The sequence below is a fragment of the Lampetra fluviatilis genome, chromosome 23 (assembly GCF_964198595.1).
Source record: "Lampetra fluviatilis chromosome 23, kcLamFluv1.1, whole genome shotgun sequence".
Lineage (NCBI taxonomy): Eukaryota > Metazoa > Chordata > Hyperoartia > Petromyzontiformes > Petromyzontidae > Lampetra > Lampetra fluviatilis.
This window is the reverse complement of record NC_136297.1, coordinates 3816197-3835103: the sequence shown is the minus strand read 5'-3', so window position 1 is coordinate 3835103 and position 18907 is coordinate 3816197. Positions and strand designations below refer to the sequence as shown.

Here is an 18907-nt window from a genome sequence, read left to right as displayed (position 1 = left end):
TGCGTGTGTGTGCTGTTCGTGTCGGTTGTATGTGTGCTGCGTGTGATCTGTGTCTGCTGTTTGTGCTGTATGTGCTGCGTGTGTGCTGCGTGTGTGCTGTGTGTGTGCTGCGTGTGTGTGCTGTGTGTGTACTGTGTGTGTACTGTGTGTGTACTAAGTGTGTGCTGTGTGTGTGCTGCGTGTGTGCTGCGTGTGTGCTGCGTGTGTACTAAGTGTGTGCTGTGTGTGTGCTGCGTGTGTGCTGCGTGTGTGCTGCGTGTGTGCTGCGTGTGTGCTGCGTGTGTGCTGTGTGTGTGCTGTGTGTGTACTAAGTGTGTGCTGCGTGTGTGCTGTGTGTGTGCTGCGTGTGTGTGCTGTGTGTGTACTGTGTGTGTACTGTGTGTGTACTAAGTGTGTGCTGTGTGTGTGCTGCGTGTGTGCTGCGTGTGTGCTGCGTGTGTACTAAGTGTGTGCTGTGTGTGTGCTGCGTGTGTGCTGCGTGTGTGCTGCGTGTGTGCTGCGTGTGTGCTGCGTGTGTGCTGTGTGTGTGCTGTGTGTGTACTAAGTGTGTGCTGTGTGTGTGCTGTGTGTGTGCTGCGTGTGTGCTGCGTGTGTGCTGCGTGTGTGCTGTGTGTGTGCTGTGTGTGTACTAAGTGTGTGCTGTGTGTGTGTTGCGTGTGTGCTGCGTGTGTGCTGCGTGTGTGCTGCGTGTGTGCTGCGTGTGTGCTGCGTGTGTGCTGCGTGTGTGCTGCGTGTGTGCTGCGTGTGTGCTGCGTGTGTGCTGCGTGTGTGTGCTGCGTGTGTGTGCTGCGTGTGTGCTGCGTGTGTGCTGCGTGTGTGCTGCGTGTGTGCTGCGTGTGTGCTGCGTGTGTGCTGCGTGTGTGCTGCGTGTGTGCTGCGTGTGTACTGCATGTGTGTGCTGCGTGTGTGCTGCGTGTGTGCTGCGTGTGTGCTGTGTGTGTGTAGGCAACTTGTACGCGTACAACGCTATCATCAGCGCCATCCCCGTGCTGCGCCAGAAGGACACTGACCGCAAGGACCTGCTGCTGGTAAAGACAGAGGTCCCCCGTGTAGCCTCAGCAGACTGCCGGGGCAAGTGCTGTGACTGTGTAGCACCTACGAAGGCCGGCACGGCGGCACACGAGGCGGTGGCGTGGCCAGAACCACACCCAGTGCCGATGTTTGTGGTGGTGGTGGTGGTTGTGGTGGTGGTGGTTGTGGTGGTGGTTGTTGTTGTGGTGGTTGTGGTGATTGTGGTGGTGGTTGTGGTGGTGGTGGTGGTTGTTGTTGTGGTGGTGGTGATTGTGGTGGTGGTTGTGGTGGTGATTGTGGTGGTGGTTGTGGTGATTGTGGTGGTGGTGGTGATTGTGGTGGTGCTTGTGGTGGTGGTGATTGTGGTTGTGGTGGTGGTGGTGATTGTGGTGGTGGTTGTGGTGGTGGTTGTTGTGGTGGTTGTGGTGATTGTGGTGGTGGTTGTGGTGGTGGTTGTTGTTGTGGTGGTGGTGATTGTGGTGGTGGTTGTGGTGGTGATTGTGGTGGTGGTTGTGGTGATTGTGGTGGTGGTGGTGGTGATTGTGGTGGTGCTTGTGGTGGTGGTGATTGTGGTGGTGGTGGTGATTGTGGTGGTGGTTGTGGTGGTGGTTGTTGTTGTGGTGGTTGTGGTGATTGTGGTGGTGGTTGTTGTTGTGGTGGTGGTGATTGTGGTGGTGGTTGTGGTGGTGATTGTGGTGGTGGTTGTGGTGGTGGTGATTGTGGTGGTGGTGGTGGTGATTGTGGTGGTGGTGATTGTGGTTGTGGTGGTGGTGGTGGTTGTGGTAATGATTGTGGTGATGATTGTGGTGGTGGTGATTGTGGTGGTGGTGGTGGTTGTGGTGGTGATTGTGGTTGTGGTTGTGGTGGTGGTGGTAGGACCTGCTGAAGGCCATGCTGGAGCAGGGCGTGCGCCCCACGGTGCTCACGTTCAACGCGGCCCTCAAGGCGCTGCGACGCTTGGGGCCCTTCGCACGCACCTACAGCCTGGCCATGCTGGCTGAGATGCGCGCCCTCGGCATTAGTACGTACACACACACATGTACACACACACACACGCGCACACACACACACGCACACACGCACACGCACACAGACGCACACACACACACACGCACACACACACACGTACACACACACGCACACACACGCACACGCACACAGACGCACACGCACACACACACACACACATGTACACACACACACGTACACACACACACGTACACACACACACGTACACACGCACGCACAAACATGTACACACACACACACATGTACACACGCACACGGTCGCACGCACCTACAGCCTGGCCATGCTGGCCGAGATGCGGGCCCTCGGCATTAGTACGTACACACGCACACGTACACACACACACACGCGCACACACACACACGCACACACGTACACACACACACACACACATGCACACACGTACACACACACGTACACACACACGTACACACACACACGTACACACACACACACGTACACACACACACACACACATGCACACACGTACACACACACGTACACACACACGTACACACACACACGTACACACACACACACGTACACACACACACACGTACACACACACACACGTACACACACGCACACACACACGTACACACAACAAAGATCCCCGTATAGCCTTAACAGACTGTAGGGGCAAGTGCTGTTAGCGAGCACCTATGAAGGCCGGCACGGCACACGAGGGGGTGGGTGGCCAGCACCACGCCCGACCGCCTTTGTCTCCCCAGTGGTGATGTTTTACACACCGCACCAGGTACTCATTTAAGGCTGAGTCGACCTAGGGGAGGCCCGGGACCAGTTCAGATAATCGTCACTGGTGTTGGCCGTACACACACACACACGTACACACACACACGTACACACACGCACACACACACACGTACACACACACACACGTACACACACACACACGTACACACACGTACACATTTACACACACACACACACACGTACACACACACACGTACACACACGCACACACACACGTACACACACACACACACGTACACACACGTACACATTTACACACACACACACATACACACACACACGTACACACGTACACACACGTACACACACACACGCACACACACGCACACACACACGCACACACACGTACACACACGCACACACACACGCACACACACGTACACACACACACACGTACACACACGCACACACACACGTACACACACACGCACACACACGTACACACACACGTACACACACGTACACACACACGTACACACACGCACACGCACACACACACACACGTACACACACACACTCACACGTACACACACACACACGTACACACACGTACACACACGCGCACACACACGTACACACACACGTACACACACACGCACACACACGTACACACACGTACACACACACGCACACGCACACACACACACGTACACACACACGTACACACACGTACACACACACGTACACACACGTACACACACGTACACACACACACACACGCACACACACGTACACACACGTACACACACACGTACACACACACGTACACACACGTACACACACGTACACACACACGCACACGCACACACACACACGTACACACACACGTACACACACGCACACGCACACACACGCACACACACGTACACACACACGTACACACACACGCACACACACGCACACGCACACACACACACGTACACACACACACGTACACACACACACTCACACGTACACACACACACACGCACACACACGCACACACACGTACACACTCACACATACACACACACACACGCACACACACACACGCACACACACACACATACGCACACACACGTACGTACGCACGCACCTACAGCCTGGCCATGCTGGCCGAGATGCAGGCCTCTCAGCATTAGTACGTACACACACGCGTACTCGCCCGCACGCACGCACGCACACGTACACACACGTACACATGTTACACGCGTACACACACGTACACACACGTACACATGTTACACGCGTACACACACGTACACATGTTACACACGTACACACACGTACACACACGTACACACACGTACACATGTTACACGCGCACACACACGTACACACACACGCACACGTACACACACGTACACATGTTACACGCGCACACGTACACACACGTACGCATGTTACACGCGCACACACATGTGTCTTTGTTTGTTTGTGTGCTCAGAGCCAAGCCTGGCAAGCTACCACCGCCTACTGAACATTCACTGCAGGAGTGAGTATACACCACACACACACCTCTAGACACGCTACCACCCCATACTCAACATTCACTGCAGCAGTGAGTATACCCCACACACACACACACACACCTCTAGACACGCTACCACCCCCTACTCAACATTCACTGCAGCAGTGAGTATACCCCACACACACACACACCTCTAGACACGCTACCACCCCATACTCAACATTCACTGCAGCAGTGAGTATACCCCACACACACACACACACCTCTAGACACGCTACCACCCCCTACTCAACATTCACTGCAGCAGTGAGTATACCCCACACACACACACACACACCTCTAGACACGCTACCACCCCCTACTCAACATTCACTGCAGCAGTGAGTATACCCCACACACACACACACCTCTAGACACGCTACCACCCCATACTCAACATTCACTGCAGCAGTGAGTATACCCCACACACACACACAGACACCTCTAGACACGCTACCACCCCATACTCAACATTCACTGCAGCAGTGAGTATACCCCACACACACACACACACCTCTAGACACGCTACCACCCCCTACTCAACATTCACTGCAGCAGTGAGTGTACCCCACACACACACACACCTCTAGACACGCTACCACCCCCTACTCAACATTCACTGCAGCAGTGAGTGAACCCCACACACACACACACACCCCTAGACACGCTACCACCCCCTACTCAACATTCACTGCAGCAGTGAGTATACCCCACACACACACACACACACCTCTAGACACGCTACCACCCCCTACTCAACATTCACTGCAGCAGTGAGTGTACCCCACACACACACACACACCTCTAGACACGCTACCACCCCCTACTCAACATTCACTGCAGCAGTGAGTATACCCCCCACACACACACACCTCTAGACACGCTACCACCCCCTACTCAACATTCACTGCAGCAGTGAGTATACCCCACACACACACACACACCTCTAGACACGCTACCACCCCCTACTCAATATTCACTGCAGCAGTGAGTATACCACACACACACACAGACACCTCTAGACACGCTACCACCCCCTACTCAACATTCACTGCAGCAGTGAGTATACCCCACACACACACACACACCGCTAGACACGCTACCACCCCCTACTCAACATTCACTGCAGGAGTGAGTGTACCCCACACACACACACACCTCTAGACACGCTACCACCCCCTACTCAACATTCACTGCAGCAGTGAGTATACCCCCCACACACACACACCTCTAGACACGCTACCACCCCCTACTCAACATTCACTGCAGCAGTGAGTGTACCCCACACACACACACACACCTCTAGACACGCTACCACCCCCTACTCAACATTCACTGCAGCAGTGAGTATACCCCACACACACACACACACCTCTAGACACGCTACCACCCCCTACTCAATATTCACTGCAGCAGTGAGTATACCACACACACACACAGACACCTCTAGACACGCTACCACCCCCTACTCAACATTCACTGCAGCAGTGAGTATACCCCACACACACACACACACCGCTAGACACGCTACCACCCCCTACTCAACATTCACTGCAGGAGTGAGTGTACCCCACACACACACACACCTCTAGACACGCTACCACCCCCTACTCAACATTCACTGCAGCAGTGAGTATACCCCACACACACACACACACCGCTAGACACGCTACCACCCCCTACTCAACATTCACTGCAGGAGTGAGTATACCCCACACACACACACACACCTCTAGACACGCTACCACCCCCTACTCAACATTCACTGCAGGAGTGAGTATAACACACACACACACACCTCTAGACACGCTACCACCCCCTACTCAACATTCACTGCAGCAGTGAGTATACCCCACACACACACACACACACCTCTAGACACGCTACCACCCCCTACTCAACATTCACTGCAGCAGTGAGTATACCCCACACACACACACACACACCTCTAGACACGCTACCACCCCCTACTCAACATTCACTGCAGCAGTGAGTATACCCACACACACACACACACACCTCTAGACACGCTACCACCCCCTACTCAATATTCACTGCAGCAGTGAGTGTAAACCCCACACACACACACACACACCTCTAGACAAAGATGCCCGTATCAGACTGAGTGGCGCCTATGAAGGCACCATGAGATGGTGAGCAGCCAGCACCACGCCCGGCCGTCTTTGTCTTCCCCAATGGCGATGTTTACACACCGCCCCAGGTACTCACTTTAGGCTGAGTCGACCCTTGGGGAGGCCTTGGAACAGTGTAAATATTCGTGTACACACGTACACACGTACACACGTACACACGTACACACGTACAACATGTACACACGTACACACGTACACACGTACAACACGTACACACGTACACACGTACACACGTACAACATGTACACACGTACAACATGTACACACGTACACACGTACACACGTACAACATGTACACACGTACACACGTACACACGTACAACACGTACAACACGTACACACGTACACACGTACACACGTACAACACGTACAACACGTACACACGTACACACGTACACACGTACACACGTACACACGTACACACGTACAACACGTACACACGTACACACGTACACACGTACACACGTACACACGTACAACACGTACAACACGTACAACACGTACACACGTACAACACGTACACACGTACAACACGTACAACACGTACAACACGTACACACGTACACACGTACACACGTACAACACGTACACACGTACAACACGTACACACGTACACACGTACACACGTACAACACGTACACACGTACAACACGTACAACACGTACACACGTACACACGTACACACGTACACACGTACACACGTACACACGTACACACGTACAACACGTACACACGTACAACACGCACACACGTACACACGTACACACGTACACACGTACAACACGCACACACGTACACACGTACACACGTACACACGCACACACGTACACACGTACACACGTACAACACGCACACACGTACAACACGTACACACGTACACACGTACACACGTACAACACGCACACACGTACAACACGTACACACGTACACACGTACACACGTACAACATGTACACACGTACACACGTACACACGTACAACACGTACACACGTACACACGTACACACGTACACACGTACAACACGCACACACGTACAACACGTACACACGTACACACGTACACACGTACAACATGTACACACGTACACACGTACACACGTACAACACGTACAACACGCACAACACGCACACACGCACACACGTACAACACGTACACACGTACACACGTACACACGTACACACGTACAACACGTACACACGTACAACACGTACACACGTACACACGTACACACGTACACACGCACACACGCACACACGCACACACGCACACACGTACACACGTACAACACGTACAAGACGTACAACACGTACACACGTACACACGTACACACGCACACACGCACACACGCACACACGCACACACGCACACACGTACAACACGTACACACGTACACACGTACACACGTACACACGCACACACGCACACACGCACACACGTACAACACGTACACACGTACACACGCACACACGTACACACGTACACACGCACACACGCACACACGTACACACGTACAACACGTACACACGTACAACACGTACAACACGCACACACGCACACACGTACACACGTACAACACGTACAACACGTACACACGTACACACGTACAACACGCACAACACGTACACACGTACAACACGTACACACGTACAACACGTACACACGTACACACGTACACACGTACACACGCACACACGCACACACGCACACACGCACACACGTACAACACGTACACACGTACACACGTACAACACGTACACACGTACACACGTACACACGTACAACACGTACACACGTACAACACGCACACACGTACAACACCAACCACCGTCATTCGCCACAAAGTAGCAGTGACATTACCACGGCGCTTGTGCCAGGCTAGGTGCACTTTAAGGCAACTTGAAGTGTCGAAGGCTCGCTGGAAGGAGGTCACAGGACAGACCCAGGTGTTACGGGTTGACTGCTGTGCCAGGCTAGGTGCAGGAGGTCACAGGACAGACCCAGGTGTTACGGGTTGACTGCTGTGCCAGGCTAGGTGCATGAGGTCACAGGACAGGCACAGGTGTTATGGGTTGACTGCTGTGCCAGGCTAGGTGCATGAGGTCACAGGACAGACCCAGGTGTTACGGGTTGACTGCTGTGCCAGGCTAGGTGCATGAGGTCACAGGACAGACCCAGGTGTTACGGGTTGACTGCTGTGCCAGGCTAGGTGCAGGAGGTCACGGGACAGACCCAGGTGTTACAGGTTGACTGCTGTGCCAGGCTAGGTGCAGGAGGTCACAGGACAGACCCAGGTGTTACGGGTTGACTGCTGTGCCAGGCTAGGTGCAGGAGGTCACAGGACAGACCCAGGTGTTACGGGTTGACTGCTGTGCCAGGCTAGGTGCAGGAGGTCACGGGACAGACCCAGGTGTTACAGGTTGACTGCTGTGCCAGGCTAGGTGCAGGAGGTCACAGGACAGACCCAGGTGTTACGGGTTGACTGCTGTGCCAGGCTAGGTGCAGGAGGTCACAGGACAGACCCAGGTGTTACGGGTTGACTGCTGTGCCAGGCTAGGTGCAGGAGGTCACGGGACAGACCCAGGTGTTACAGGTTGACTGCTGTGCCAGGCTAGGTGCAGGAGGTCACAGGACAGACCCAGGTGTTACGGGTTGACTGCTGTGCCAGGCTAGGTGCAGGAGGTCACAGGACAGACCCAGGTGTTACGGGTTGACTGCTGTGCCAGGCTAGGTGCAGGAGGTCACAGGACAGACCCAGGTGTTACGGGTTGACTGCTGTGCCAGGCTAGGTGCAGGAGGTCACAGGACAGACCCAGGTGTTACGGGTTGACTGCTGTGCCAGGCTAGGTGCAGGAGGTCACAGGACAGGCCCAGGTGTTATGGGTTGACTGCTGTGCCAGGCTAGGTGCAGGAGGTCACGGGACAGACCCAGGTGTTACGGGTTGGCTGCTGCGCCAGGCTAGGTGCAGGAGGTCATGGAACAGACCCAGGTGTTACGGGTTGACTCATGTGCCAGGCTAGGTGCAGGAGGTCACGGGATAGACCCAGGTGTTACGGGTTGACTGCTGCGCCAGGCTAGGTGCAGGAGATCATGGAACAGACCGCCCAGGTGTTATGGGTTGACTGCTGTGCCGGGCTAGGTGCAGGAGGTCATGGAACAGACCGCCCAGGTGTTACGGGTTGACTCATGTGCCAGGCTAGGTGCAGGAGGTCACAGGACAGACCCAGGTGTTATGGGTTGACTGCTGTGCCAGGCTAGGTGCAGGAGGTCACAGGACAGACCCAGGTTTTATGGGTTGACTGCTGTGCCAGGCTAGGTGCAGGAGGTCACGGGACAGGCCCAGGTGTTACGGGTTGACTGACTGTAGATGACTGACAGATGCACCATCTGTGCTGCCCACTGTGTCACTCCGCTGCGTTTTAGCCGTGCGGATGAATCGGTGGTGGTGGTGGTGGTGGTGTGAATGGTGGTGGTGTGAGTGGTGGTGGTGTGAGTGGTGGTGGTGTGGGTGGTGGTGGTGTGAGTGGTGGTGGTGTGGGTGGTGGTGGTGGTGTGAATGGTGGTGGTGGTGTGAATGGTGGTGGTGGTGTGAATGGTGGTGGTGGTGTGAATGGTGGTGGTGGTGTGAATGGTGGTGGTGGTGTGAATGGTGGTGGTGGTGGTGGTGTGAATGGTGGTGGTGGTGGTGTGAATGGTGGTGGTGGTGGTGGTGTGAATGGTGGTGGTGGTGTGAATGGTGGTGGTGGTGGTGTGAATGGTGGTGGTGGTGGGCGTGGTGCTGTGTGGTTGTGTGTGGCCAGGTTGTGGTGACGTTTGGTGGCTCTGTACTCTCTGCGCTGTGCCCCAGGCTCAGATTCCATGCAGAGCTCGGCGTCCGATCTGATATCCGAGGTGCTGGAGATTCTCAACGGGGAGAACCTGCAGTGCCAGGACCCTGAAGACGGTCAGCCACAACACCCACAACAACCACAACAACCCACAACAACCACAACACCAACAACAACCACAACACCCAAACAACCACAACAACCCACAACAACCACAACAACCCACAACAACCACAACACCAACAACAACCACAACAACCCACAACAACCACAACAACCCACAACAACCACAACAACCACAACAACTACGACAACCACAACAACCCACAACAACCACAACACCCTCAGCCACAACACCCAACAACCACAACAACCACAACACCAACAACCACAACACCAACAACCACAACAACCACAACAACCACAACACCAACAACCACAACACCAACAACCACAACAAACACAACAACCACAACACCCTCAGCCACAACAACCACAGCACCAACAACCACAACACCACCAACCACAACACTCAACAACCACAACAACCACAACACCAACAACCACAACAACCAACACTCAACAACCACAACAACAACCACAACCACAACACCAACAACCACAACAACCACAACACCAACAACCACAACACCAACAACCACAACAACCACAACAACCACAACACCCAACAACCACAACACCCAACAACCACAACAACCACAACACCAACAACCACAACAACCACAACAACCACAACACCAACAACCACAACAACCACAACAACCACAACAACCACAACACCCAACAACCACAACACCCAACAACACCAACAACCACAACAACCACAACACCAACAACCACAACAACAACCACAACAACCACAACAACCACAACAACCAACAACCACAACACCCAACAACCACAACAACCAACAACCACAACACCCAACAACCACAACACCCAACAACCACAACACCAACAACCACAACAACCACAACACCCAACAACCACAACACCCAACAACCACAACAACCAACAACCACAACACCCAACAACCACAACACCAACAACCACAACACCAACAACCACAACAACCAACAACCACAACACCAACAACCACAACACCCAACAACCACAACAACCAACAACCACAACACCAACAACCACAACACCAACAACCACAACACCCAACAACCACAACAACCAACAACCACAACACCCAACAACCACAACACCAACAACCACAACAACCAACAACCACAACACCCAACAACCACAACACCCAACAACCACAACACCAACAACCACAACACCAACAACCACAACACCAACAACCACAACACCCAACAACCACAACACCAACAACCACAACACCAACAACACCAACAACCACAACAACACCCACAACCACAACACCAACAACCACAACACCAACAACCACAACACCAACAACCACAACACCAACAACCACAACACCAACAACCACAACACCAACAACCACAACACCAACAACCACAACACCAACAACACCAACAACCACAACACCCAACAACCACAACACCCAACAACCACAACACCCAACAACCACAACAACCAACAACCACAACACCCAACAACCACAACACCCAACAACCACAACACCAACAACCACAACACCCAACAACCACAACAACCAACAACCACAACACCCAACAACCACAACACCCAACAACCACAACAACCAACAACCACAACACCCAACAACCACAACACCCAACAACCACAACACCAACAACCACAACACCCAACAACCACAACACCCAACAACCACAACACCCAACAACCACAACACCCAACAACCACAACAACCACAACACCCAACAACCACAACACCCAACAACCACAACACCCAACAACCACAACAACCACAACACCCAACAACCACAACACCCAACAACCATAACACCCAACAACCACAACACCAACAACCACAACAACCAACAACCACAACACCCAACAACCACAGCACCCAACAACCACAACACCCAACAACCACAACAACCACAACACCCAACAACCACAACACCCAACAACCACAACACCCAACAACCACAACACCCAACAACCATAACACCCAACAACCACAATACCAACAACCACAACACCCAACAACCACAACACCCAACAACCACAACACCCAACAACCACAACAACCAACAACCACAACACCCAACAACCACAACAACCACAACACCCAACAACCACAACACCCAACAACCACAACAACCAACAACCACAACACCCAACAACCACAACATCAACAACCACAACAACCAACAACCACAACACCCAACAACCACAACACCCAACAACCACAACACCAACAACCACAACACCCAACAACCACAACACCAACAACCACAACACCCAACAACCACAACACCCAACAACCACAACAACCACAACCACAACACCCAACAACCACAACAACCACAACACCAACAACCACAACAACCACAACAACCACAACACCAACAACCACAACACCAACAACCACAACACCAACAACCACAACAACCACAACAACCACAACCACAACAACCACAACACCAACAAGCACAACACCAACAACCACAACAACCACAACCACAACAACCACAACCACAACACCCAACAACCACAACAACCACAACACCAACAACCACAACAACCACAACAACCACAACACCAACAACCACAACACCAACAACCACAACACCAACAACCACAACACCAACAACCACAACACCAACAACACCAACAACCACAACAACACCCACAACCACAACACCAACAACCACAACACCAACAACCACAACACCAACAACCACAACACCAACAACCACAACACCAACAACCACAACACCAACAACCACAACACCAACAACACCAACAACCACAACACCAACAACCACAACACCCACAACCACAACACCAACAACCACAACACCCAATAACCACAACACCAACAACCACAACACCCAATAACCACAACACCAACAACCACAACACCAACAACCACAACACCAACAACCACAACAACCACAACACCAACAACCACAACACCCAACAACCACAACACCCAACAACCACAACACCCAACAACCACAACACCCAACAACCACAACACCCAACAACCACAACACTCAACAACCACAACACCCCAACAACCACAACACCCAACAACCACAACACCCCACAACCACAACACGTTTGTTTTTAAAGCTTTCGTGACTGCAGGGATTCTGGTTGAGGCTCTGTGGGGGATCTTTGTCAACCTGTTTGTGCCGGGGGAATTGGCAACAAACCAGACACACAGAAAGCAGTTCAAAGGAAATTGTTTTTGTTAATCTCGGCGATTTTACAAGTGCTTCGCGCCAGCGTCCGTCTAATCTAAGTCTTTTACACCATTGGAACCTCATTTGCCAGTAAAAAATATGATAATTGTTTTTTTACCCTTCTATCTGGCAAAACTGACACTTTTTTTTACAATGTGTCATGTTTGCATAGACCACAATACCTGCAGTCATAATGCAAACAAAACACACAACTCTGATAATGTATGTGCACTGTCATTGAAGTTGATTGGTCCACACCCGAGACAGCTTTCCTTAGAGCCTCGTCTCACATGGTGTTGGACCAGATGACGCCAAAAGGCGCACAACTCAAAGACAATGCACCATCAGAGTATGAGAGCTCGGGGCAAGCATCTACACCATTGGAACCTCATTTACCAGTAAAAAATATGATAATTGTTTTTTACCCTTTTATCTGGCAACAAAACTGACACCTTTTTTTTTACAAGATAGAAGGGTAAAAAAACAATTATCATATTTTTTTTACTGGCAAATGAGGTTCCCATAGTGTAGATGTATGCCCCGAGCTCTCATACTCTGATGGTGCATTGTCTTTGAGTTGTGCGCCTTTTGGCGTCATCTGGTCCAACCCATGTGAGACTAGGCTCTAAGGAAAGCTGTCTCGGGTGTGGACCAATCAACTTCAAGGACAGTGCATATCATTATCAGAGTTATGTTTTTTGTTTGCATTATGACTGCAGGTATTGCGGTCTATGCAAACATGACTCCTTGTAAAAAAGGTGTCAGTTTTGTTGCCAGATAGAAGGGTAAAAAAACAATTATCAATCTTCGTCTTGTCTGTCTGCGCAGGCTACTTCTTCTCGGACACGATGAACATGGTGAGTCCAATATCGCCGCAGCAGCCCCCTTGCGTCCGTGTGCCTTTTGCCCTCGTGCGAGGCGCACCTAGCCTGGCACAAGCACCGTGGCGACGTCACCGCCGGTGCCCAGAGGTCGCAACCGGGTACCCGATACCCGTACCCTACCCGATACCCGGCTACCCGTACCCAGCCAGGTAACGGGTACCGATTTGCGACCCTGGTGCGGCCGGGTACGGGTAAGGAATCTAAACCCGATTTAAAGCTTTCGTGACTGCAGGGATTCATCTTCTTGGTTCTTTCGGTAAAGACTTTACCGAAAGAACCAGGAAGATGAATCAAAACCCGTTTGCGACCTCTGCCGGTGCCCCTTGGCGCGTGGTGCGCCGTTCCCGGCCACGCCGGCCACGTCACGCCGGCCTTCGTCGCTGCTCGCCGGCTGCACTTGCCCTCCGGACGGCGCGTGGGCTACCCGGGGCGTCTTTGTGTTTGCTGCGTTGCGCAGTGCTTGCTGCTCAAGGACGTGGACCTCGCGTACCGACTCAACCAGCTCCTGGAGACTGGCGACAACTGGCGGTTCCTCAGCCCCCAGCAACACTCGGCCTACTAGTACGGCAGAATCTCCGTGTCTCTGTGTCTCCCTGTGTCTCCCTGTGTCCCTGTGTCTCCCTGTGTCTCCGTGTCCCTGTGTATCCGTGTCTCCCTGTGTCCCCGTGTCCCTGTGTCTCCGTGTCTCCCTGTGTCTCCGTGTCTCCGTGTCTCTGTGTCTCTGTGTCTCTGTGTCTCTGTGTCTCCGTGTCCCTGTGTCTCCGTGTCTCCGTGTCCCCGTGTCTCTCAGTCCCCGTGTCTCTCAGTCCCGTGTCTCTCAATCCCCGTGTCTCTCAGTCCCGTGTCTCTCAATCCCCGTGTCTCTCAATCCCCGTGTCTCTCAGTCCCCGTGTCTCTCAATCCCCGTGTCTCTCAATCCCCGTGTCTCTCAGTCCCCGTGTCTCTCAATCCCCGTGTCTCTCAATCCCCGTGTCTCTCAATCCCCGTGTCTCTCAATCCCCGTGTCTCTCAATCCCCGTGTCTCTCAGTCCCCGTGTCTCTCAATCCCCGTGTCTCTCAATCCCCATGTCTCTCAATCCCCGTGTCTCTCAATCCCCGTGTCTCTCAATCCCCGTGTCTCTCAATCCCCGTGTCTCTCAGTCCCCGTGTCTCTCAGTCCCCGTGTCTCTCAATCCCCGTGTCTCTCAATCCCCGTGTCTCTCAATCCCCGTGTCTCTCAGTCTCCGTGTCTCTCAATCCCCGTGTCTCTCAGTCCCCGTGTCTCTCAGTCCCGTGTCTCTCAATCCCCGTGTCTCTCAGTCCCGTGTCTCTCAATCCCCGTGTCTCTCAGTCCCCGTGTCTCTCAATCCCCGTGTCTCTCAATCCCCGTGTCTCTCAATCCCCGTGTCTCTCAGTCCCGTGTCTCTCAATCCCCGTGTCTCTCAATCCCCGTGTCTCTCAGTCCCCGTGTCTCTCAATCCCCGTGTCTCTCAATCCCCGTGTCTCTCAATCCCCGTGTCTCTCAGTCCCCGTGTCTCTCAATCCCCGTGTCTCTCAATCCCCGTGTCTCTCAATCCCCGTGTCTCTCAGTCCCCGTGTCTCTCAGTCCCCGTGTCTCTCAATCCCCGTGTCTCTCAATCCCCGTGTCTCTCAGTCCCCGTGTCTCTCAGTCTCCGTGTCTCTCAGTCCCCGTGTCTCTCAGTCCCCGTGTCTCTCAATCCCCGTGTCTCTCAATCCCCGTGTCTCTCAATCCCCGTGTCTCTCAATCCCCGTGTCTCTCAGTCCCCGTGTCTCTCAATCCCCGTGTCTCTCAATCCCCGTGTCTCTCAATCCCCGTGTCTCTCAGTCTCCGTGTCTCTCAATCCCCGTGTCTCTCAGTCCCCGTGTCTCTCAATCCCCGTGTCTCTCAGTCTCCGTGTCTCTCAATCCCCGTGTCTCTCAGTCCCCGTGTCTCTCAATCCCCGTGTCTCTCAGTCCCCGTGTCTCTCAATCCCCGTGTCTCTCAGTCCCCGTGTCTCTCAATCCCCGTGTCTCTCAATCCCCGTGTCTCTCAGTCCCCGTGTCTCTCAATCCCCGTGTCTCTCAGTCCCCGTGTCTCTCAATCCCCGTGTCTCTCAGTCCCCGTGTCTCTCAATCCCCGTGTCTCTCAGTCCCCGTGTCTCTCAATCCCCGTGTCTCTCAATCCCCGTGTCTCTCAGTCTCCGTGTCTCTCAGTCCCCGTGTCTCTCAGTCCCCGTGTCTCTCAATCCCCGTGTCTCTCAATCCCCGTGTCTCTCAGTCACCGTGTCTCTCAATCCCCGTGTCTCTCAATCCCCGTGTCTCTCAGTCCCCGTGTCTCTCAGTCCCCGTGTCTCTCAGTCCCCGTGTCTTTCAGTCCCCGTGTCTCTCAGTCCCCGTGTCTCTCAATCCCCGTGTCTCTCAGTCCCCGTGTCTCTCAGTCCCCGTGTCTCTCAGTCCCCGTGTCTCTCAGTCCCCGTGTCTCTCAGTCCCCGTGTCTCCCAGTCCCCGTGTCTCTCAGTCCCCGTGTCTCTCAATCCCCGTGTCTCTCAGTCCCCGTGTCTCTCAGTCCCCGTGTCTCTCAGTCTCCGTGTCTCTCAGTCCCCGTGTCTCTCAGTCCCCGTGTCTCTCAATCCCCGTGTCTCTCAATCCCCGTGTCTCTCAGTCCCCGTGTCTCTCAATCCCCGTGTCTCTCAATCCCCGTGTCTCTCAATCCCCGTGTCTCTCAGTCCCCGTGTCTCTCAATCCCCGTGTCTCTCAGTCCCCGTGTCTCTCAATCCCCGTGTCTCTCAATCCCCGTGTCTCTCAGTCCCCGTGTCTCTCAGTCTCCGTGTCTCTCAGTCCCCGTGTCTCTCAATCCCCGTGTCTCTCAATCCCCGTGTCTCTCAGTCCCCGTGTCTCTCAGTCCCCGTGTCTCTCAATCCCCGTGTCTCTCAGTCCCCGTGTCTCTCAGTCCCCGTGTCTCTCAGTCCCCGTGTCTCTCAATCCCCGTGTCTCTCAGTCCCCGTGTCTCTCAATCCCCGTGTCTCTCAATCCCCGTGTCTCTCAATCCCCGTGTCTCTCAATCCCCGTGTCTCTCAGTCTCCGTGTCTCTCAATCCCCGTGTCTCTCAGTCCCCGTGTCTCTCAGTCCCGTGTCTCTCAATCCCCGTGTCTCTCAGTCCCGTGTCTCTCAATCCCCGTGTCTCTCAGTCCCCGTGTCTCTCAATCCCCGTGTCTCTCAATCCCCGTGTCTCTCAATCCCCGTGTCTCTCAGTCCCGTGTCTCTCAATCCCCGTGTCTCTCAATCCCCGTGTCTCTCAGTCCCCGTGTCTCTCAATCCCCGTGTCTCTCAATCCCCGTGTCTCTCAATCCCCGTGTCTCTCAGTCCCCGTGTCTCTCAATCCCCGTGTCTCTCAATCCCCGTGTCTCTCAATCCCCGTGTCTCTCAGTCCCCGTGTCTCTCAGTCCCCGTGTCTCTCAATCCCCGTGTCTCTCAATCCCCGTGTCTCTCAGTCCCCGTGTCTCTCAGTCTCCGTGTCTCTCTCAGTCCCCGTGTCTCTCAGTCCCCGTGTCTCTCAATCCCCGTGTCTCTCAATCCCCGTGTCTCTCAATCCCCGTGTCTCTCAATCCCCGTGTCTCTCAGTCCCCGTGTCTCTCAATCCCCGTGTCTCTCAATCCCCGTGTCTCTCAATCCCCGTGTCTCTCAGTCTCCGTGTCTCTCAATCCCCGTGTCTCTCAGTCCCCGTGTCTCTCAATCCCCGTGTCTCTCAGTCTCCGTGTCTCTCAATCCCCGTGTCTCTCAGTCCCCGTGTCTCTCAATCCCCGTGTCTCTCAGTCCCCGTGTCTCTCAATCCCCGTGTCTCTCAGTCCCCGTGTCTCTCAATCCCCGTGTCTCTCAATCCCCGTGTCTCTCAGTCCCCGTGTCTCTCAATCCCCGTGTCTCTCAGTCCCCGTGTCTCTCAATCCCCGTGTCTCTCAGTCCCCGTGTCTCTCAATCCCCGTGTCTCTCAGTCCCCGTGTCTCTCAGTCCCCGTATCTCTCAATCCCCGTGTCTCTCAATCCCCGTGTCTCTCAGTCACCGTGTCTCTCAATCCCCGTGTCTCTCAGTCCCCGTGTCTCTCAGTCCCCGTGTCTCTCAGTCCCCGTGTCTTTCAGTCCCCGTGTCTCTCAGTCCCCGTGTCTCTCAGTCTCCGTGTCTCTCTCAGTCCCCGTGTCTCTCAGTCCCCGTGTCTTTCAGTCCCCGTGTCTCTCAGTCCCCGTGTCTCTCAGTCCCCGTGTCTCTCAGTCCCCGTGTCTCTCAATCCCCGTGTCTCTCAGTCCCCGTGTCTCTCAATCCCCGTGTCTCTCAATCCCCGTGTCTCTCAATCCCCGTGTCTCTCAGTCCCCGTGTCTCTCAATCCCCGTGTCTCTCAGTCCCCGTGTCTCTCAATC

General features: G+C 53.9%; 2 protein-coding genes across 2 annotated transcripts in view; both read left to right on the top strand.

Annotated features, from left to right (window-relative positions):
• Nucleotides 1-14642, top strand: part of LOC144940615 (translocating chain-associated membrane protein 1-like) — a 443732-nt gene extending 429090 nt beyond the window's left edge. Inside the window, exon 12 of the transcript XR_013639144.1 lies at nt 14607-14642. The gene's annotated coding sequence lies outside the window, so the exon portion shown is untranslated. The remainder of the gene's footprint in view (nt 1-14606) is intronic.
• PTCD3 (pentatricopeptide repeat domain 3) overlaps nt 1-18907 on the top strand; it is a 75941-nt gene that overhangs the window by 32239 nt on the left and 24795 nt on the right. The window contains exons 12-17 of the mRNA XM_078866870.1: nt 946-1028; nt 1888-2032; nt 4239-4286; nt 10300-10395; nt 14464-14492; nt 14977-15080. Coding sequence (XP_078722996.1) covers nt 946-1028; nt 1888-2032; nt 4239-4286; nt 10300-10395; nt 14464-14492; nt 14977-15080 — 505 coding nt within the window. The remainder of the gene's footprint in view (nt 1-945; nt 1029-1887; nt 2033-4238; nt 4287-10299; nt 10396-14463; nt 14493-14976; nt 15081-18907) is intronic.